The sequence below is a fragment of the Gigantopelta aegis genome, chromosome 8 (genome assembly GCF_016097555.1).
Source record: "Gigantopelta aegis isolate Gae_Host chromosome 8, Gae_host_genome, whole genome shotgun sequence".
Taxonomy (NCBI): Eukaryota; Metazoa; Mollusca; class Gastropoda; order Neomphalida; family Peltospiridae; genus Gigantopelta; species Gigantopelta aegis.
The window spans coordinates 54,148,914-54,173,736 of NC_054706.1; the positions used below are offsets into that span (position 1 = coordinate 54,148,914).

Sequence of the window (24,823 nt, forward strand, 5' to 3'; positions counted from 1 at the left end):
TACAGTATACCTATTTGTCGTTTTAAACATAAAATTGTGTCTGTGATAAAGTTATTTGATGGTTGAGTGCCATGTTGTTGTTATTTGATGTAGATTAATCGTATGGGGTCGAATTTACAAAACCTGTTTTTATGTCTTACACGCGTATAACTACATACACCGAAAAATGCTTGAACACATGCGTTTAAGAAAAACAGGCTTCGTAAATTAAATCCACCATTACGTTTCGTTTTTGCTTCTTTCGAAGAACATTTCATTATTGTACATCATGTAACTCTGCTGTTTACGCTGTTTTACTAATATTTTAAAAATTCTTTTATTGATGTTAATCATCCATTTACCTTTTTGAAGACTAACACACCAACTCGCCTAACCCTAACCCCACCAAAAAAAAAAAAGAGTCAGTATTAAGAGACTGCCAAACTACTGAACAATATAATACGAAATATCTTTGTAGCATTAAAACTAGCACCACCACGCCAAGACAAACACTTTAAAAGAGCACAAAACCGGGTCATGTTAAGACTTCTTGATAGAGTGAAAGCGGAATTTCTTTCACGCCCTCAGGAAACGCAATTTTCACCTGAATTAAGTCGTTAACGCCAACTCTAAAGGTGCGTTCTCACGCTCCCAGTTATAGTAACGATCCACTATGCATATATAGAAAAGGATTGGGCACATGCTATGCAGGATGGCAGACACAGGGAGCTAACCAGTTGATAATTCACAACACGAAATAAAGTATTTCAAATGAACCGTCGTTCTGTTCGCGTATCGGTTATGCAACTTTAAATTCACGCGAACTACCAATGGGTTACGTGGTTAACCTTTACATTCTAAAATTAAAATCTACAAGCTTCAGGATCATCAGAAATGTATTTGTTATGCAAAGATAATTTGTTGAAACAAACAATCGGTGGCCTTGCTGAAAATCACGTTAACCGGTGAGGAAGGATATGCTCCACTTTCGCGAACATCTGCTATCATCACTGTTATGAGTGCGTGTCATCACAATTGTATTTATTCCAATGAGCTCTGTCCGGTGCTAGTTTGATTTAGTAAACTAGTTTTGGAGTGGCAGTCCTCTTTGTAGGGTGCAGAAATGGTGAAATATTCAGTAAACGATTCCCTCTGTAATGGCTGTCCAGTGTGTCCTCCTATAGACGAGGCACTAGACAGAGATTCATGGAATCAATCACTATTTTGCCAAATACCCATTTGACTCTGCATTGTGCAGAGATATGGTTATGATCATGTATTACGGTTTTGTCGTTCAGATTTAGTTAAAATTTAGAATGATTGTCCTCTGATAATTGGAAAACAATCTTACCCTTCCGAATTTCTCACAATCGAGACGAGATGTAGCTCAGTTCATGAGATCAGGTTTTTCCAAACATAACTAGCGCCCTACGACTATAGTACAAATCAAAATTATATCCAGGTGATTTTCCAGTCTTATATATTATTTATGAAAATCCCTGGAATAAAACCCATAAAAATGTGTCAGTATTATCATGACCTGTTATGGTATTCAAACAACCGGTACCTAAAATGACAATAAATGACCTGTTATAGATATAAATATGAGATCTATTTACAATTTTACTGCAAACCATATGTAATATGAAACAGACTATAACACCAAGTTTGATATTGAACACACCTGAGCTGGGAACTGGGAAACTCTATTAACGTTCCCCTATCCACGAGGGTTCAGGCACGCCCACTTCGGATTTAGCCTCTGACTTCGCCAGTGGCCAACTCCGAAGCAGGAGGGGAACACACCTGAGACCACCTCTCTGCTTAGCTTACTACTTGTGATTTCACCTGTCAAGTGTAATCAATATAAACCTGGGTGTTATAGTCTGTTCCAAATTACATATGTTTTGCAGTAAAACTGTAAATAAATCTCATATTTCTATCTATAACAGGTCATTTATTGTCATTTTTTCTACCGGTTGTTTGAATACCATAACAGGTCATTTTATGGTTTTCATTCCAGGGATTTTCATAACTAATATATAAGACTGGAAAATCACCTGGGTATAATTTTGATTAGTACGTTAGTACATCAAAGACCGTGATGTATACTGCCCTGACTGGAAAAATGCATACCTATAGTCCGTCCCATCTTCCTAGAAATGTTTTTTTTTTTTGTAAATAATTTCAGTTTGTTTGACATAAGAAGAAAAGTAAAAGTGTTTTCGGAATAACAAAAAATACTATATTTGTGACCAATATAGAAAACAGTCAGCTCAGAAATAAACAACTTGTAATAAATTCCATAGCATTAAACAAGGCGTTCCACTTTAGACGGACTATAAGATCCCTTTGCTACTTTTTGGTTAGCCGTAGCGAGTTTTCCTCAATCTCTTTCTTTCTAGACTGTTTCGAAATAACCCATATGTTACATTAAATAGGCGTTGTTTAAAATGTGCTATAATGTTAATAAACAAATAACCCGTTCCTTTCTCGCTATCTGGTTACTGAGCAACACTCCGTGAAACATAACCCAGTGGTAAATCGCTCTCCTGATGCATGATCGGTCTGGAATCGATCCCCGTCGGTGGGCCCATTGGGCTATTTCTTATCCCAGCCAATGCGCCACGACTGGTGTATAAATGGCCGTGGTAATTGCTATTATGTCTGTTGGATGGTGCATAAAACAATACTTGCTACGAATGGAAAAATGTAGCGGGTTTCCTCTTTAAGGCTATATGTCAAAATTATAAAACTTTTGACATCTAATAGCTGATGATTGATATATCATTGTTCTCTAATGGTGTCGTTAAGCAACACTAACAAAAACAAACAAAAACTTTAACATTTAACTGAACAACACAGTTTGTAACAATTTCCGTGGGTTTTTTTAAACAGACAACATAACTATATTTTTCAAAATCGTTACCGAAAGTCATACAGTACGAAAGCATCTTAGCCTCACAAGGTAAGACTACGTCTTAACCTGCTTCTGCCAACCGTTATATATATTTTCAGGAAAAGGAACAGGCGATATAGGTCAACGTAAGAATGAAAAAAAAAAATGTTTCCGCCATGTTTGTCGTTGACAGGTTTATGTTGATATTTGCTTCATAGGACTAGCTTTCGCGAAAACACAATAGCAAATCACGCGACACGACCGAAAGGAAACGAAATCTGGCTGGAAATCTGAAACACCTGAGCTAAGAACATAAGATCTCCGTCTTAGCTTAAATTTACTCTCTTCTCTCTGTTTAAAAGCGATGTTGAATTTGGGGGACTCGTTAAATTTAAACAATACACCAATACGGGCAAAAGGTCATAGAATTTTACTGTTACTTTTAATCATGGTAGAACCTAACCTAGAATACCTAGGAAGAGGGACGGGACCTGGTCAATCTAATTTTAAAATTTTTATTTTATTTTTGCCAAAAATATACATTAAAATGAGCTCCACTGGTTAATTAGAAGACCAGTAGAGCTAATTTTAATCAGATTGGGACCTGGTGTGTACAGAGTGGGGTTTGGGGGATTTGAACCCTCTTACTCACCTGGGGGCGGCACAAAGGCCCAGTGGTAAAGCGCTCGCTCGATGCGCTGTCGGTCTGGGATCGATCCCCGTCGGTGGACCCATTGGGCTATTTCTCGTTCCAGCCAGTGCACCACGACTGGTATATCAAAGGCCGTGGTATGTACTACCCTGTCTGTGTAATGGTTTCATATAAAAGAACCCTTGCTGCTAATCGAAAAGAGTAGCCTATGAAGTGGCGACAGCGGGTTTCCTCTCTCAATATCTGTGTGGTCCTTATAACGCCATATAACCGTAAATAAAATGTGTTGAGTGCGTCGTTAAATAAAACATTTCTTTCTTTCATTTTTTCTCTAATTCACCTATGCTCGAAGCGAATTTTTTGTTGTTTAACAACAATTTAAAACCCCTAGAAATTTCGATCGTCGCAGTCTAGACCGCACCCCTTCAAAATTCCATGTACACACAGGGGGATGGTAAAAAATTAAATCAGGGTACATTAATACAGGGTCTCGACCAGCTAGTGGTGGCACTTTTTAAACTAAAAAGTGAGGAACGACTTTGTTAATTTCGTAAGTCCGGGGGACAACAATTTAAAACTCCTAGAAATTTCGCTCGTCGCAGTCTAGACCCCCCCCCCCCCTACAAAATTCCCTGTACATGCATCTGAGGGAGGGGGATAGTAAAAACTTAAATCAGGGTACATTAATACAGGGTCTTGACCAGCTAGTGATGGCACTTTTTAAACTAAAAAGTGAGGAACGACTTTGTTAATTTCGTAAGTCCGGGGGACAACAATTTTAAAACTCCTAGAAATTTCACTCGTCGCAGTCTAGATCCCCCCCCCCCCCTTCAAACTTCCCTGTACACATACCCGAGGGAGGGGGTTAGTGAAAAATTAAATCAGGGTACATTAATACAGGGTCTTGACCAGCTAGTCATGGCACTTTTTAAACTAAAAAGTGAGGAACGACTTTGTTAATTAAACCTATACCTGCAATTGAAACTCATTCCCTTTACCGACCTATGCGATAAGTATTATACATTTTAAATCTTTTGTATATTTTAAATGTAATTTCACTACTAAGGTCAGCAAAAGTAAGAGTCGTGTAGCAATTCTGGCGATCGTTTAACTAGACGTACTGTTTACATTAAATGAGACATACAGGATACTTAAATGTTTTGAGCATGTCAGAGAGAAAAAAAAGAGTTACCTTTCAAAGTAAACAAAGAGCAAATATATATCGTTATTTTGGACTTCGTTCGTATGCATAAGAATTATCGTTATTTTCTCCCTTTTTTCACAAACGGTTCTATTGGGCGTCAACGAAATAAATCAATTTACCTTTTTGAAACCAAAGACAACACAGAGGAATATGTTCAAACAACGGGGACGCTCTTTTATAATCCCAACAAACGGATGTTAATATATCATGGACATGAAACAAATTATATAGGTCAGGTGAAATTGTTTAGTGCTATCATTTTTAAAATTTTATTTCGTCGTTAAAAGGATTACATTAAAGTTGTATCATGGCCGTCACATACACTTTCCACCCATTATTCTTTGAGGGAGTGTTTGATATCTGTTTTACGCAGAAAATTATAGAATTACGGATTATGGATGGTAGTAAAAAATTAAAGAATATTTTTTTTTTAATTTCAAACACACTGTAATTAGTGGGATTGTTTTTTAATCGTGGATTTAGTAGCCTAGTTTTGAACATAAACGTAAATTTTGCTATTCTCCCTGTTCCAGTATTAAAGATGTTTGAAACATTTATCTTACTCAGTTTACAGGCAGATTGTCACAGACCACTGACCTATATAATAGTCTTAACAAATAATTACCTGAACAAAAATAATTTGATTTGTCCCTAAATGTACTTTATTCAACCATCTTTATAACCACCATACTCCATTTATTAATAACATTTTGTAAAAATAATTGAATAATGGCAATGGTCCATAATTCAAAAACTAGAATTGCCGAGAGGGATGACATGGATTTCACTCCATCATGGTTCAGTTAAGGTGATGCGATAGCTAGATTTGGTTTCCAACAATTAATGTAATTTGTATTTATTTTCCATTTTTAGAGAAATAAGTTCCTTAAATCCGTGGCAGTATGCCTTTAAGTCACAGACTCAAACTAAGAATATTTACGAAGTTTGGTTAATGTACAAACCAGTAACACCTTTGGATAAAGTGTCAATGTGTATAGTAAAACAATAGTATGTGACGTTGAAACAGGGACATACCCTTAGACTACAGATTGTTTCCTAAACCGATACCTCTCTGACATACGTGCGATTTGAAAAATATGAAAAATACATTTCAGTGGTATAGGAACGCCATGATGACCACAAACACTTCGGATGTATGGAAATGGATAATGTAAACAAAACAATCTAAGTAATGTCTGATTTCAATTATAAAAACCCCAGCTTTAATTGTAAAAAATAAAATAAAAATAATACGCCGTAGTGTTAAAAAACAAACCCAGAGTGTATCCCTTTAAAGGGACAGACCCTAGTTTGTAAACACTAAGGCATAATTTCACCTAGACTCTAGTTTGTAAACACTAAGGCATAATTTCACCTAGACTAGTTTGTAAACACTAAGGCATAATTTCACCTAGACTCTAGTTTGTAAACACTAAGGCATAATTTCACCTAGACCCTAGTTTGTAAACACTAAGGCATAATTTCACCTAGACCCTAGTTTGTAAACACTAAGGCATAATTTCACCTAGACCCTAGTTTGTAAACACTAAGGCATAATTTCACCTAGACTCTAGTTTGTAAACACTAAGGCATAATTTCACCTAGACTAGTTTGTAAACACTAAGGCATAATTTCACCTAGACTCTAGTTTGTAAACACTAAGGCATAATTTCACCTAGACTCTAGTTTGTAAACACTAAGGCATAATTTCACCTAGACTCTAGTTTGTAAACACTAAGGCATAATTTCACCTAGACTCTAATTTCACCTAGACCCTAGTTTGTAAACACTAAGGCATAATTTCACCTATTCTAGTTTTTAAACACTAAGGCGTAATTTCACCTATTGTCCGAACCAAATTGTTAACAACTACAAAAAAATTACTCTCCTACCTTTAATTGCCGTTAGATTTCCTCCAAAGTTTGTCCAGACACAAATCGTAAAAAACCCAAAATCTAACGGCAATTAAAGGTAGGAGAGTAATTTTTCGTAGTTGTTAACAATTTGGTTCGGACAATAGACTCTAGTTTGTAAACACTAAGGCGTAATTTCACCTAGACCCTAGTTTTTAAACACTACGGCGTAATTTCACCTAGACGCTAGTTTTTAAACACCAAGGCGTAATTTCACCTAGACTAGTTTTTAAACACTACGGCGTAATTTCACCTAGACCTTAGTTTTTAAACACTACGGCGTAATTTCACCTAGACCCTAGTTTTTAAACACTAAGGCGTAATTTCACCTAGACTAGTTTTTAAACACTAAGGCATAATTTCAAACACTAAGGCATAATTTCACCTAGACCCTAGTTTTTAAACACTAAGGCATAATTTCACCTAGACTCTAGTTTTTAAATACTAAGACATAATTTCACCTAGACTCTAGTTTGAACCCGTAAAATTTGACACTAAGTTTGGTTAATTTACAAATTTGGATACAGCAGAGTAAAACAAAAGTCTGTGACGTTAAAATACCCTTAAAAAATAGACTAAAACGCGACTCCATAACAAATACTTCTCAGACGCATGTGCGTTTTTAAATATATGAAAAAAAGCATTTTGTGGTATTAGGAACACCAGGATAACCAGAAACACTTCGGTTGTTCGGAAATGGATAATCTAAACAATAAAATATAAATAATGTTTGATTTCTGTGATCATAAACGGCTTTAAAAGTGAAAAATATGCCTTAGTGTTTAGAAACTAGGGTCTGTCCCTTTAACAACTATCACACGTGTGACCAGTGGCTATTTTGAGGACAGTATAGGTTCACAGCAGCACCACACATTAAAACTAAGCCAACAACCATGGAGCGGGTAGGATCTTCTAGCTACTCCAATACAAACATGGTTAAATTGACACAGTCCCATTTCGTGACCTACCTTTCGCTGTCGTGTACGTCCCGCCCATTCATAATCAAGATGTAAACTGAACACTTAAAATCAGTCGGCCTATAACTTATACGGCAAATAATAAGCTAACCACAAGTTGCAAGCAATATGTGTAGGGTAAAGGTTGATAGCATGTAACACAGATGACGCCGGTCTCATAGGCTGATGTCATCATATCTAAATACAATGTATAGAATTTCAAATATCATATTACACACGTCTAATCAAATGTCGCAGATTTACTGTACTGACCGTGTGCGGCTCAATACTTGTACACTTGACAGATAAAGAATGGATATCGGGTGATATAGTGGAGATGGGGTTTGAGGTATTGGCAAGGAAAAGGTTTTGACTATGAAATTTTTTCGATTTCTTGTTCTTGGTCCTTTCCCGTTGTTTTTTTTTGTTTTTTTTTTGGGGGGGGGTGGGGGGTTGGGGTGGATGGGGGGTGTGTTATTATTTGTGGGTTGTATTTGTTGTTGTTTTTTGTTTTTTTTGGAGGGGCGGGGGGACTGTGAATGTTTCTCCCCTGTTGTATAGTAATTTCAATTTTCATAAATACAAATTGAAACTTGGCATCCCCCCCCCCCCCCCTTCCAGACATACCTGTACACACATTGTCATCCTTTACCGGAAAGAAAACGAAACTAATGTTTGCTTAACGACACCTCAGCTTTTATATTCGATCAAAACACACACAACGGTTGTCTGGTATTGAACATAATGCTAGTTATTACGACACTTGGTTTAGATACAGAAAGAGGAAACCCTCTGAGGTAATACCAGCTTTCACGAAAACACAATAGCAAATTACACGACACGACTCGATTTAGGAAACCAAATCTGGTTGCAAATCTGAAACACCTGAACTATCCTTTTTGTGTATAGGCGCGCGCGCGGTGTGTGTGTGTGTGTGTGTGTGTGTGTGTGTGTGTGAAACCACCCTTGCTAAAGCAATTTTTCGTTTTTACAAACATTTTTTTCAGGGAGGCATAACTCAACTTCTACTAAAAAATTCGGTTGCAAGCAATAGTCTAGACCCCCCCCCCCCCCCCCCCCCTGCAGACGCGCCTGGTATACCTGAAGAAAATTCAGTATTATTGTACACCGATTCTTTTCTGTTTTACTTGCTCCATACCCCCTCTCCACCCCCTCTGGAACGTCCCTGAAATCAGTGCTTAACAAAATGCTTACAACAATCTATATATAAAGAACACAGGTGAACAACAGTCATGTATAACATTACAAGTCCCAGTGCTATACACAAAAGAAAACAGAGACACACCTAGATACATAACACAACATACTTAATTGCGAATAATAATTTTAGATATTACTAGTAGCCGAGGTTAAAAGGTCACTGATAAAAAGCATGAACGAGTTTATTTTTCCATGACTTTGGTGTATTCATAGTGTGATTTAAAAACGTATTTGTCATACATATATACATACAGACAGACAGACAGACAGAAATAATACATACATACATACATTACATACATACATTAGGCCTACATACATACATTACATACATACATTACATACATACATACATGGATGCCTCAATAGCTCAAAAGGTATCGTGGCAAGTCTGCAAAGTTGCGGGCGATTCGGTGCCATAGGTTCGAGTCCCAGCAACGGCACGGGACAATTTGTGAGGCCAGAAAGGATTTAATTATCCCCTGCGCCAGTGCGTTAATATCTATGTATGTAACAGTCAACCTCGACATGCATAGAATATATAGATATTCATACATCAATACATACATACAGCAGAACACTTTGGTTTGAAGAAAATACATGTATAAATTAACCAAACAACCACCACAGCAAACCTCCATACCCACCACCATCATCCCAAAAAGCACACACATAGCAACATTTGAAAAGAGAATACTAAATAATTTTGGTGAAAGTTAAAATTGGTTTTGTTCAACGCTACAACTAGAGCACATTGATTAATTAATCATCGGCTATTGAATGTCAAACATTTGGTGCGTGCTCGAAACCATAGAGGTATATGAGCACGTTAAAACCGCATCTAAGTCTAAGTCAAACATTTGAAAAAAGACATATAGTCTTAGAAAGGAAACCCTCTACATTTTTCCATTAGTAGCTAGGGATCTTTTATATTTACATTCCCACAGACAGGAAACCCCATACCACAGCCTTTGACCAGTTGTAGTTTACTGGTTGTAACGACAAAAACCCCCAAATCATTTGAATAGATCCACCGATGTGTTTCGATCCTGCGACACAAGCACCTCAGGCGAGCACTCCCGCCCTTAATTTCTGTGAAGGGAACTTGTAAACACAATTATATTTGCATACTCGTATATAGAAATAACTGCTGTCTAGAACTGAAGATACTGAACTTCAGAGTTTACCCGTACTATAATCCATTAAGCCGATTTGGGAGACTTAATAAAGATTATAGACTTTATTCAGATTCGGTCAATGGTATTATGCAATAAATATTAAATGCCAAAACAAACGAAAAACGTAGAGGTACGTTTGAAAACATTTTAAAAGCTTACGAATGTCTGGGGGGGGGTTTCTAGTTGATATCATATAATCAAATTTAGTAACATTGTTCTGAGTATAATAATGAACGTAGCGTTATAGCAGTCAAATGTTGGAAAACCATTAACTGGAGACATTACCATTGCACATCCATCCAACTGATACATGCTGCCCTGTCTGTGGGAAAGTGCTTGTACAATTACTGGCAAAACTAAGAGAAGAATTAACCCATGGCAACATTTCACTGACGAGCTCGCCCCAAATTAAGCAACGATATTTATGGTAACCTTCAAACTAAAATATACTGATTGAAAGAAATAAAGGATCACACAGATAGCAACAACAAATTATGACTGCATCAAAAATCAATTCATATTGTCAGAAGTTGACTGGGAACATATAGGCAGCACATTCAACACTACAAACATTCAATCCCACATTACAACTTGGTATAAAATACAGACATTACTACGCTAGTTGTGAATTAAATTTGGTCTACAATTTGATGTGTTCCCTTATTTCTTTTCCATCAGTATATATTATTTTATAAAGCCTAATAAAGCCGCGAACACTGAGTTTTCTAGGTACCTGTATTTTACGTACAAAAGTAATATTGTGAACTATTGCAAACACCAAAACGACCAGAAGCACGTTACTTTTGCCAAAATTTATAATTTGTAATTTTGTAAATTAACAGTAAAAACACTTGTAACAGAGAACATTTTACTTTGCCTAATAATTATAGACACTGATATTCGAAACAAGAATCCGTATTTTTTTTTTACAATATTGGGGGGGGGGGGGGGGGGGGAGAGATTGATTACATAACGATTGACGCCTCTAGAGGGCTTGGTCATACTTTCCGTAGCCCAGTGGTAAAGCGTTCGCTTGATGCGCGATCGGTCTGAGATCGATCTCCGTCAGTGGGCCCATTGGGCTATTTCTCGCTCCAGCCAGTGCACCACGACTGGTATATCAAATGCCATGATATGTGCTATCCTGTCTGTGGGATGGTGCATATAAAAGATCCCTAGCTGCTAATCAAAAAGAGTAGTCCATGAAGTGGCGACAGCGGGTTTCCTTCCTCAATATCTGTGTGGTCTTTAATCATATTATGTTCGGCGCCATATATAACCGTAAATAAAATGTGTCGAATGCGTCGTTAAATAAAACATTTTCTTCCTTCTTGGTCATACTTCCCTGGGGGAGGGGAGGGGGAGTTGTTCGACTGTAAGCTATAACCAGGGACGTAATTTACAAAGCACTGCACTGTGAGATGGCAAAGTTGCCCGAGTTTAGTTACTTAGGTGCCTGGTACTTGGCCACAAACACGCGACATTCCCTCGTGTTCTCTGAACACTGCTAGTATCTGAATTGCCAATGTGGCGACACTAATGAATAACAGGCAATGACGGTGCATATATTATTGACATACTGTACTAGTATTTAAATAACCCTACCAGTCAGCAAAATTGTTTTAACAAAACCACAAGACCACAATGATTAATTAATCACCGGCTGTTAAATGCCAAGTATATTATGGTAATTCTGATACGTAGTCTTCAGAGGAAACCCGTTACAATATTATATTAGCAGCAATGAATCGTTTATGTGCATTCCCCCCCCCAAACAGGACAGCACATACCACGGCATTTGATAAACCTGCCGTGTAGAACATGAGTAGGTATGTACATGTAGTCCAAAAACCATATACAGTATTATAAAGATGCAAATAAACCATTCATCGAATCAAGTCGGTCAATAAACATTCCGATTATAGTATACGTCTTCGTATAATACATGCAGTGTTTATGCGAAGCCATGCATCCCCATTCGTGTTTGTCCGTCCGGCTGTGTGGTTCGCGCTCTCTCTGTCTCTCTTTGTATGTCTGTCTGTCTGCCCGCTCCCGTCCCGCCCCCCCCCCCCCCCCCCCCCCCCCCCCCTCTCTCTCTCTCTCTCTCTCTCCTCTCTCTCTCTCTCTCTCTCTCTCTCTCTCTCTCGTGTACAGCATTAATATTTATGTGCTAATTTATACTGATCACCAAAAATGAACTCCAATCTACATAGTTTGTCTAAAAGCCGCTATTTTAAATTAAAAAATACTGAACCTTTCTAGCATCACCGATTTCTCTCTCTAACCGTTTATCATACGAACGAATGGTGTATTTAGTATCAGTCAAAAACTAAAACCTAATTCGAACTGTCAACTAACTAACCATATGGATGCTCTGCGTTTCTTTTGGTGTACGGTACAGGTGTGTATTTATATACTCCAACATTTAATACGTCTGTTCCGCTAACAGGCACGCACGTAGAGATCAGTCGATAAGCGGTAATGACTGTAGCAAGGCACTTGTTCATACATTTTAAGAGCTTCGGGCAGACGATAATATTTCTGAGAAGTGCTTCTTTAACTTTTTAACATATACGCTGTACTGCATGGGGCACTGGTGTGTACACAGACGTAATGTAGTAGTAGTAGTAGTAGTCAACAAAAAAAGTTATTTTTGACGACACCACTGGAGCACGTTAGTAGCCAACAAAAGCTTGTAAAATCAACAAAGGGGTGTGGCCCAGTCATTTCGAATCAGCGCAGGTTGACAGAGTTTACACAATGCGACATATCGGGTTTTAGTGGGGTTTTGTACTTTTTTAAAGCAGTGCATGACATGTTTTTAAAAAAAATTCTTTTTCTTTTTTGTTCACTTCTCGTAACTGAATGCTTTGATGACACTCTTTGTGTAGATTGTTCACACGTAAATACATACTCTATTGGTGTGATTTAATGACATACGATAAACCATGTTTGGATATTCAACACGCATTCGTTAAAAATGGACACACCCCCCCCCCCCGTCCCTCCCCTCCCCAACCAACCAACTAAAAAAATGTTGTCTACTACTTGAAGGTACATTCAGGTGTACACCCCCGCCCCCTGGCTCCCTAGTAACTTTTAATGAGCAGTTAATTAATGTCTTAGTTAAAGACACTTTACAATAGTTTAACATAGTTTCGGCTATTACGTGTACATGTTGTTGTTTTTTCTCCTTGACACTCTACTTACAAAGATCTGGCGTATATTATCGATTTTGGCAAATCTAATGTCTGTTTCGGGTGTCTGTAGTAATTAAAAATGTACGAGAGAAAAAGACAAAGCGAGAGAGAGACAGACAGACAGACAGAAAGTGGGAGGGAGAGAGAGGGGGAGGAAGAGAGAGAGAGGGGGAGAGGGAGAAGGGAGAGACAGAAAGACATTGAAAGAAAGAAAGAAAGAAAGAAATGTTTTATTTAACGACGCACTCAACACATTTTATTTACGGTTATATGGCGTCAGATATATGGTTAAGGACCAGACAGATTTGGAGAGGAAACCCGCTGTCGCCACTACATGGGCTACTCTTCCGATTAGCAGCAAGGGATCTTTTATTTGCACTTCCCACAGGCAGGATAGCACAAACCATGGCCTTTGTTGAACCAGTTATGGATCACTGGTCGGTGCAAGTGGTTTACACCTACCCATTGAGCCTTGCGGAGCACTCACTCAGGGTTTGGAGTCGGTATCTGGATTAAAAATCCCATGCCTCGACTGGGATCCGAACCCAGTACCTACCAGCCTGTAAGAGAGAGACAGACAGAGAAAGACAGACAGAGAGAGACAGACAGACAGAGAGAGAGAGAGAGAGAGAGAGAGAGAGAGAGAGAGAGAGAGAGAGAGAGAGAGAGAGAGAGAGAGAGAGCGAGCGAGAAGGGGGGGGGGGGGGGGGGGAGGCAGACAGACATACAGACAGGATAGAATAGGACAATGAGACAGAGACACACTATTTACGCCGTCGCAGCCGCCGAGTAAAGTAATCGTCCGACAACGTCGAAACAAGACACAACATTTTAATATACCACGACTTGTGACTCACTAGTGCAAACTCAGTCATACTGCAATGTTGTAGTTTTTCGTCTTGAACGATTTAAATCAGATCATACTGCCACTCCATCGTGGGCTTAGGGGTCGACCCCACCCCACCCCACCACCACCACCACCACCCCTACTCAAAGCCAACTTTATTGGGGGGGGGGGGGTCCAATATATTTTCCAAGGAAGCATGACCCCAAAACAGCTAGGAACTCTGCTCACCTCAGTCTAGAATCCCCCCTACACAATTCCCTGCACACGAGCCAGCGTCACACTCTCATATGCAGACTAGCAGACTAACATATATAAATTATATAAATTTGTGTATATGTACGTGTATCAAAATATTTAATATATTAGTCAATTTGGCGTAGTCGGAATTTAACACACACACACACACACACACACACACACACACACACAGAAACCCCACCGACTACGCCAAAGATCGGACATAGTGACCAAGCAGCGATTTAAATGTATAAACAATTCTACGTGTCCGCTAAATAGATTCGATCATGTGGCAGGTCACATCCCAGGCGGTCGTTTGTTCCATGTATGTACCGACCGAGTCAGCTGTTAAGAGCTCTAGACAATTACGAATAACATCAATTCTTCGGTTATATTCTGTTTACCTAGCACGCGCGACATGTATTTGTCTTTAATGCAGCGCAGTTCACTATATACAATCGATATTATACACTGTACTATTTCCATCCGCCATTAAAATAATGGAATCCAATATCAATAACTCAGTTCGTATTATGCTGTGCATAAAAAGAGTTCCGTTTTATCGCATCAGCATTGGTCTGCTGTGTGTCATTTCCCATGCCAGTTCTATAAAACACGCTTAATGTATTATTAAAACATTCTTTTTCTCCTCATCCCGATCTGTGTAACAGATGTACATTATGGACGTGTTTCTTTTAAAAGATAGGTTTACCCATCCACGTCCATTTTTAATGAAAAAAGCAGGAATATACGTCTACACACACGTTGTTGCACCTAGATAAAACATAATAATTTGGAGAGCTGACAGGCGTGTTTAGTACATCTGTGGATCCCAGGCCATCTTCTTTACAGATCTGGAATCCTTACACGGTAAATCAACAAAACCAGGCTGTTCTTGAACATTGGAAAATATCCCCTTTCAGTGTATATAAATATATATATATATATGAGAGAGTGTATTTAACTACGAGTATAACACTTCTACTGTTCTATATGTTATTGTATATGCAAGCGCCATTCTGACATTTTTAACATTGCATGTACTGGACTACACCACAACATAGGCGCCAAAGATGCCAGCAAATGTTATCATTATATTAACTCGCTTTTCAAATGGCGCGGGTGTCATATTCTTCAGATCGGGGGGTAAGGTGGAGTGGTATTCTTCCTGGATCCTCCCCGCTTCCGATAACTATACACAAAACCACACTACTGTAATAGACACTGTGGTAACGTAAAACTTGGCCCTAGAAAAAACACCTGTCTGTAATCTCATTCGAAAACTTTTATCAATATATTATTATGTCACACAAGTGTGGTTGTTAAATGACAGTGCAATAAGCAGGTATGTATTATTTTAAAATATTTTGAGTACTAGAAGATGTTTAACTAATATTTAAAAAAAGTACTTACCAAAATACACGGGCCTCCCACAGTGGCCGCATGTGTTGTTCATGTCACTGAGCGGCGAACTCTGCCACAGACCCAGTTTTGCGGTTGAGTGAGTAAACCAGCCAAGAGATAAATGACAAAACAGGACACCCCGTGACCTAATCACACAATCACAGCACACGAACCATCCACCTCGCCGTCGCCCAAAAAACTATTATATCCAATTTCCACGTATTGTCACACAAATAGAAAAGTCTCATTATCGCTATATCTACAGTATTTCTTTTTTTCTTTTAATTCACCGTGAATTTTTTTTTTTAAATAAACCAACAACAGAAGAAGAAAGAGAAAAAAAAGAAAATCCAAAATGAACCAATGCTAGTGCTACGGTTGCTTCCCGCTTGGCGGTTCAATATTTGATGATTTTATTTTGCCGTGTGTGGAAAAATTCCATTACTCGCCTTGCAAGTGGATTTGCCACCAGCGAATTGGGGACTGAAGATTTAGGACAACTGGTCACTGAAAAGACAATAGCCAGCAAGGTTAGAAGCGAGGTCGAGTCCATTATTCCACAGGTTGTGGACAGCCAAGGTGACTCCAGGCGAAAGAAATACTGTTTTCACTACATCGGTAGCGGCAGCAGGTGCCATTAGCCGTACTGGCAGGTATAGCACACTACACCACGTTTGCGCCTGTGCCATGCCGAGGCCACATACAATTTGCTTTGGTTTCTCGGTCATAATAAAATCACACGGCGGTGGTAAGACAAGAGTGGAGCTATTTTTAATCAGTTACGTTTATTGATTCACGGTAAAGCCAGTGGCGTGGATGTTCTATATGCACTACGTGACGTGGTGCGTCTGTTGTGTGTGTGCGTGCGTCTTGTAAACAGAGGTGTGGACATTCATTGTGAAGCACTGGTTGTAATGGATTTTTTTGTTAATGCATCAGCTAAACAGACCAAATCGATGGATCGATCAGTTAATCCATCAATGATCGATAGCTTCAATTATACAACACATACATGGGCTACTGTGCGTTTAGCTAGTCTGATACATCTTCATTAAATATCTATCTATCTATCTGTCTGTCTGTCTGTCAATCTATATATCTATCTATCTGTCTATATATATACACACACACATACATATAAACACACACACACATACATATAAACACACACACACACACACACACACACACACACACACACACACACAACACACACACAGTGTATATACATATATAATATATACACATGTATAGAAAATATATCGAACTAGTGTGGGATAGTGTAAATCATATTGGCAATGAAAATGACGAGACTTGCGAGAATAGATAATTTTGCTTTAGAAAGCGAAAACACCTGAATTTATTAAAACTATAGTTCAGCTTGTATTTTGCATAATTAGTCAAATATATTAGCCTGGAGGATGGAAACAACATACTGTAGCTTTAATAGTGGACAAATCGACCCGCGTTTTGAGTGTTAATGTGCCCTAAATAATCTATATCATATCAAAGAATAGTATATAGTTATTATATAGTTTCACAGAAGGAAAACAATTTGGATTCTTTGTTTTAAATGGTTAAATAATTGTTAAAAAAATATTCGATATGCCAACTTTAAGATTTGTTTTTACCATGCACTTTTGAACAACACTGCTTGTATATTAGCTTGCCATCACGAGTAAAGGAGTATTCAAAACAAAATCACATCTTTATTATCGTTAGGTAAACAATAATATACAAGTGTGTGGATTGCGATTATAAGTTGACGAAATTGAAGTATTAGTAGTTAGTATATTAAAATGAAAATATCATGTTATGATCAGGATAGAGCCGAAAAACAGAGCATTTTAAATGTTATTACAAAACCTTTATTACGAATCTTCCACAGACAACTCATACATCACTTCTTCTTTTTTTCATACCAGTCGCGGAGCAACAACACTCGATGCTCTTACAGTTAATTTGCTAGATACCGAACCCAACGTTGCTGAACTCGAGTTTCAGAACCGGTGTTTGATCGTGGCAGACTAGTATAGCCGGATATTCCAGACTGTTAATGAGCATAGATACACTTAACTTACTGACCCGTGTCTTATTAATGGGCACCAAAGATGTAGACTTGGATTTAAAAAAAAAAATGTTTTAATACATAGATCACTTAATGGCCTGGCGACCCGCTGAACTGTATATACGCGATCAGTCATACTTATTTCGAACCAGTCAGTTTGCTGTCATGCCAACCTATAATAAAACTTTTTATGGGAATTCTCTGGACATGCCTCGGTGGTGTCGTGGTTAAGCCATCTGACTTGACTGGGTTCGCAGCTCAGTACCGGCTCCCACCCAGAACGTTTTTAACGACTCGATGGGTAGGTTAAGACCACTGCACTGACTTCTCTCTCACTAACCACTAACCCACTGTCCTGGACAGACAGCCCAGATGGCTGGGGTATGTGCGTGCCCAGGACAACGTGCTTGTGCATTGAAATAAACACGAAAATAAGTTGAAATCAATGAATGGATTACCTGGTGTACGAGATGGGAGGATAAGTCGGGGCAGTGGTCCCTCTCTATGAGCAGAGATTTTTTTCCCCAAGACATGGAAGGAACTGTTTTATTTAAAGACGCACTCAACACATTTTATTTACGGTTGTCACGGGGATCCTATAATACCCGTAACTGAATAAAACACGATTATCCAAATATCTCTCCTAACTGTACATGTATATCTTTTAGATCTCTCTGTATCGGGCAGTCTAATACCCGAGTGGCTCGGCTCTAGGTATATCAGAGATAAGATCTGATATAAATATATATATATATATATATATATATATATATATATATATATATATATATATATATATATAGCACGTTTAGTTCACTAGAAAACACAACCAAATACAATACACTTTGGAATCTGTATTAACACTACGCTGAAAAATGTACTTGCCGCAGTAGTTAATTAACAACAACAATATAATAACAACCCAGAACTAATCACTTAATTAGTTAATCACTAGGTGTTTAGTTTACACAATATTCTAATCACTTCACCGTGATACACACACACACGTGTGATAATTGAGAAACGCTGCCAGGGGAACTTAATTAATTTAAGGAATTACAACTCTATTCCTAACTGGTTAATTTTTAATTAACCCTTAAATACTCATTCAGTAACCTTGTAATACAGAATTAATACTGGTACATATCCCAATAAAGACAATAACCTACAGTTTACCTAGGTCCTCTAGGATGACTGGCTAAGCTTTAATATTTTAGAACAGTGAAGCCTACAATTTACTTCGTCAGATTACCGGAGACACTGTCTAAATAATATTGGTATAATACAGTATTAAAATATTTAAAGTCACATTAATCACATCAAGGTTATACAACAGAGCAGAAAAATATATTTACGAGTCCTGTCGGACTACGTTCCCCGGGAGCTTTCCAATGTTTCTCCCCGATATATCTAAAATCCTAGCTATTTATTCAAAATTCTCAGAGACAGCGAATATCGCCTGGGGGCACAACGCGGTACCTCACCTATCATGTGATAGTTCCAGAACTCCCAGGGACGGTATTTTCTTCTTAGATGGCCAGACTTACTGTCGCCAGTTCGCTAGAATTACCCCGGTCGTAAACCGCACTACCTGAGTTATTACGTAACTACTGGCCACATGGCCTCCACACCTGGTCTAAGTGAATATTGGAAACGCAGCTCTACCACCGTCGCGCGGGGGTATTACGTAACCAAGCTGCACACGGCCCTCTAAAACAATTAACATCGCCACAGGCGAAAAGATAAGAGCATTTCCGTCACACCCACCCACCTCAAAAAGGATATTTCCTCTACTCTGGGAATAGGGAAATATACTATTATTTAAACAAAACAAAATGTGCGTTAACCGACGCATCCGGGCATTTATAACACATAGTAATAAGGTGACTACCAGTAATCACACTGAGACTCTGAGTCCCTGGTATACAATACAAAATATATAAAAACAAAAACAGAAATCAAGAACGTCAACACATTATCACAACGTTCAACTTCGGGACAGGGCATCAGCGATTACATTGGATGTGCCCTTGATATGTTCAATAGTAATTGGGAATTCCTGCAGAAGAAGACTCCATCTCAAAACTCTCTGGTTGGTGGCTTTCATTCTGTGAATGAAGGTAAGCGGATTATGGTCAGTAAAGACAACCACTTGATGCAATGCCGATTTCACGTAGATCTGAAAATGCTTCAGAGCTTGTACCATGGCCAAAGCTTCCTTCTCTATTGTGGAATAGTTCACCTGGTGTTTGTCAAACTTTTTGGAGAAGAAACGTACAGGATGGTCCAGTCCATTTTCGTCTTCTTGGAACAGCACAGCTCCAGCTCCCACGTCACTGGCATCCACAGCCAGCTTGAAAGGCATTCGGTAGTCTGGTGCTGCCATCACGGGAGACAAGGAGAGCATCTGCTTGAGACGGTTGAATGACTTATCGCATTCGTTTGACCACTGGAACTTCCATTCCTTCTTTAGTGCCGCACGTTTTACGGGTTTTATCCGATAGTCATGCTGTCGACTCGGTGTAGCGTTGGGTTCCAAGCGCACCTCCTGGATTAAGGTATTGGTAACCGTTGGAAAGTCCTGACAAATGGAAACATTGTCTTGTATCAACGTAGTCAGCTTTGCTCGCTGGGGGTTGTGAAGGTGCTTCAGATAAGAACTCAAGTCTGCTAGAATCTGGCTGTTGGTTAATTTGATCTCTGCAGTCTTGACGTCATCACAGGAAATTGAGTGACTCTCAATCTGGACAGGTAACACTGGAACTATCGGCAGTCTGTCAAAATAACCTTTTAGCAAATTGATGTGACAATACCTACTTTTCCTAACCCTATCAGGAGTGTTTATCACATACCCTGTCTCATTAACCCGTGTGTGCACAACATAGGGACCGAAATACCTGTTCTGCAATGAACCCCGTTTAATGGGAAGGTACAGCAGCACCGTATCCCCTGGTTTAATTTCCCGACTCCTAGCCTTCCTATCAAACACTGATTTTATTTTGCTCCGAGCATAGCTCAGATGCTTCCTAGCTAGTTCGGTCGCCGGCAACCTCCTATCTCTAACTCTCTTATTTCATTAATACTCCCTTGTCCATATCATAACCTGACATCTGATCCTCCATCTCACCCTCTGTTAACAATGTAGTGCGAGCTGCCAACAAATTTGGATCAGCCCCCTGCTCTAGGATTAACTCTTGTTTATTACAAGGTAAGTCCCCTCTATCAAACACAACTGGTTCATTTCCCCTCTGCGGGAGGTCAACGGGTTCCACCACATTTAGTTCCTCAATTGTCTTATCTACCATTTTACTGATAACCTCATCCACTCCTATTTCATGGCTCACACAGAGAGAGAGAGAGAGAGAGAGAGAGAGAGAGAGAGAGAGAGAGAGAGAGAGAGAGAGAGAGAGAGAGAGAGAGAAGAGAGGGGTAGAGAAAAAGAAGAGAGAGAGAGAGAAAAAGAAGATAGAGATAGAGATAGAGAAGAGAGAGATAGGGATATATATATATATATATATATATATATATATAGAGAGAGAGAGAGAGAGAGAGAGAGAGAGAGAGAGAGAGAGAAGAGAGGGGTAGAGAAAAAGAAGAGAGAGAAAAAAGAGAAGAAGATAGAGATAGAGAAGAGAGAGATAGGGATAGAGAGAGAGAGAGAGAAGAGAGAGATAGGGATATATATATATATATATATATATATATATAGAGAGAGAGAGAGAGAGAGAGAGAGAGAGAGAGAGAGAGAGAGAGAGAGAGAGAGAGAGAGAGAGAGAGAGAGAGAGAAGAGAGGGGTAGAGAAAAAGGAGAGAGAGAGAGAAAGAGAGAGAGAGAGAGAGAGAGAGAGAGAGAGAGAGAAAAGAAGAAGATAGAGATAGAGAAGAGAGAGATAGGGATAGAGAGAGAGATTGGTATGACGCACTTATTATTATTTTTTTCTAGTGAACAACGTTGCTACTTCTAGTTAATTTGTAAAAATAATTTATAAAGCCCCCATTTACAAACAATACTTTTTAAACATGCATGTCCCGTTTCAGATCCCGGACGAGCCCCCAATTTTTACTCCTGTCACGGGGATCCTATAATACCCGTAATTGAATAAAACACGATTATCCAAATATCTCTCCTAACTGTATATATTTTAGATCTCTCTGTATCGGGCAGTCTAATACCCGAGTGGTTCGGCTGTAGGTATATCAGAGATAAGATCTGATATAAATATATATATATATATATATATATATATATATATATATATATAGCACGTTTAGTTCACTAGAAAACACAACAAAATACAATACACTTTGGAATCTGTATTAACACTACGCTGACAAATGTACTTGCCGCAGTAGTTAATTAACAACAACAATATAATAACAACCCAGAACTAATCACTTAATTAGTTAATCACTAGGTGTCTAGTTTAAACAATATTCTAATCACTTCACCGTGATACACACACACACGTGTGATAATTGAGAAACGCTGCCAGGGGAACTTAATTAATAAAGGAATTACAACTCTATTCCTAACTGGTTAATTTTTAATTAACACTTAAATACTCCTTAAAGACAATAACCTACAGTTTACCTAGGTCCTCTAGGATGACTGGCTAAGCTTTAATATTTTAGAACAGTGAAGCCTACAATTTACTTCGTCAGATTACCGAAGACACTGTCTAAATAATATTAATATAATACAGTATTAAAATATTTAAAGTCACATCAATCACATCACGGTTATACAACAGAGCAGAAAAATATATTTACCAGTCCTGTCGGACTACGTTCCCCGGAAGCCTTCCAATGTTTCTCCCCGATATATCTAAAATCCTAGCTATTTATTCAAAATTCTCAGAGACGGCGAATATCGCCTGGGGGCACAACGCGGTACCTCACCTATTATGTGATAGTTCCACAACTCCCAGGGACGGTATTTTCTTCTTAGATGACAAGACTTACTGTCGCCAGTTCGCTAGAAATACCCCGGTCGTAAACCGCACTACCTGAGTTATTACGTAACTACTGGCCACATGGCCTCCACAACTGGTCTAAGTGCATATTGGAAACGCAGCTCTACCACCGTCGCGCGGGGGTATTACGTAACCAAGCTGCACACGGCCCTCTAAAACAATTAACATCGCCACAGGCGAAAAGATAACAGCATGTGCCGTCACAACGGTTATATAGCGTTGGACATATATTGAGAGAGGAAACCCGCTGTTGCCACTTCGTGGGCTACTCTTTTCGATTAGCAGCAAGGGATCTTTCACATGCATCGTCCCACACAGGATAACACATACCATGGCCTTTGATATACCAGTCCTGGTGTAATGGCTGGAACGAGAAATAGCCCAATGGGCCCACCGACGCCCAAGACAATGACCGATTTTGTAAAAGGCTAAGCCATCGGACATAAGGCTGGTAGGTACTGGGTTCGCAGCCCGGTACCGGCTCCCCCCAAGAGCTAGTTTTAACGAGTTCACCCTCTTCTCTCTCACTAACCACCAACAACTAACTCACTGTCCTGGACAGACAGCGCAGATAGCTGAGATGTGTGCCCATGACAGCGTGCTTGAACCTCAATTGGATATAAGAAGGAAAATAAGTTCAAATGAAAAAAAAAAATTACGTCATTACAGAATAGGGATCGCGGTAAAACAAGAAATATTTAAGTACATTTCATACGCATGGTAGTTATAATTATAAATAGCATAAATAATCAGTGGCGTAATCGGGGGGAGGGACCATAGGCGTACGGGCTCCCAGTTTTGTAGGGGGGCAGGCTGGCTTTTGCCAGAATTAAAAAAAAAAAAGCCCGAATCTGGATAACAACATTTATTCATATAAGCATTACTGCGAAATAGCTATATAAGGCTACAAACGAACCATTACGCATTTTTACATGGTCCATATAAAGTTAGTTGTAATCCATTGGATTACAACTAATTTTGAGGATAGAATGTTGGAAATACATAGTAAAAAGGTCTCAGGTTAGCACATTGTGCCATAATATCTGTATAATATTTGCCCGAATTTGAGGTTTTGCTCCAGCACTGGGGCGGGTGGGGGGCACTTGCCCCCCCCCCCATCTCGTACGCTTATGGGAGGGACACGGTTGCCATGCCACCCTATGAAACCTGTTGTTTGGCGAGGGGTTTTTGGGTTTTTTTTAAACTGTATTAAATGTTATAAAATAATACATTCTATTACATACATACATAGTGTGGGTTGGCCCTCCAATGTGGGTTTCCCCAATATAAAATCCTGGCTACGCCAGTGTAAATAATAGTTTGAACTAATACATAAATCACTTTTTGTCTGTCCTTACTGCGTGTGATCCATCGTCCATACTGACTGTAGACAGACGTCGATATCAAACACTTGTAAAGTTCTACGTGTATGCATTGACGTAAAGTTACGATCAAGTTGCGATGTTTTGTAAATCGTAACTATACATTTACGGCTGGCAGCCATACTTTTACTGGTATTTAGTATCTACTTCAAGCAGAAAATGACATCAATATGTATTATTTTCTTCAGGTGGGCCAACTGCTTTCTACTGTATAATTTAATGACTGGTCCAGGTGTAAATATCCAAGACCAGCGATATAACAGAGACATTAAAAACAAACAAACGCCAAACCAAACAAAGAAAAAAAAAGGAATATTTCTTTTATAATATACGGGCCTCAGTGGCATCGTGGTTAGGCCATCGGTGTACAGGCTGGTAGGTACTGGGTTCGGATCCCAGTCGAGGCATGGGATTTTTAATCCAGATACTGACTCCAAACCCTGAGTGAGTGCTCCGCAAGGCTCAATGGGTAGGTGTAAACCACTTGCACCGACCAGTGATCCATAACTGGTTCAACAAAGGCCATGGTTTGTGCTATCCTGCCTGTGGGAAGCGCAAATAAAAGATCCCTTGCTGCTAATTGGAAGAGTAGCTCATGTAGTGGCGACAGCGGGTTTCCTCTCAAAATCTGTGTGGTCCGTAACCATATGTCTGACGCCATATAACCGTAAAATAATGTGTTGAGTGCGTCATTAAATAAAACATTGCTTT

At 39.0% G+C, this 24,823-nt stretch overlaps 1 protein-coding gene across 2 annotated transcripts in view; it reads right to left on the bottom strand.

Annotated features, from left to right (window-relative positions):
* The window catches only part of LOC121378482 (ras association domain-containing protein 2-like), a 76,995-nt gene extending 61,108 nt beyond the window's left edge, over positions 1–15,887 (bottom strand). Inside the window, exon 1 of one of the 2 annotated variants that reach the window (XM_041506670.1) lies at positions 15,700–15,887. In XM_041506670.1, coding sequence (XP_041362604.1) covers positions 15,700–15,742 — 43 coding nt within the window. In that variant the 5' untranslated portion in view covers positions 15,743–15,887. Of the gene's footprint in view, positions 1–7,615; positions 7,711–15,699 lie in introns of those variants that run through there. The other variant, XM_041506671.1, reaches the window with a different exon arrangement.
* Between the last annotated feature and the right edge of the window lie 8,936 nt (positions 15,888–24,823).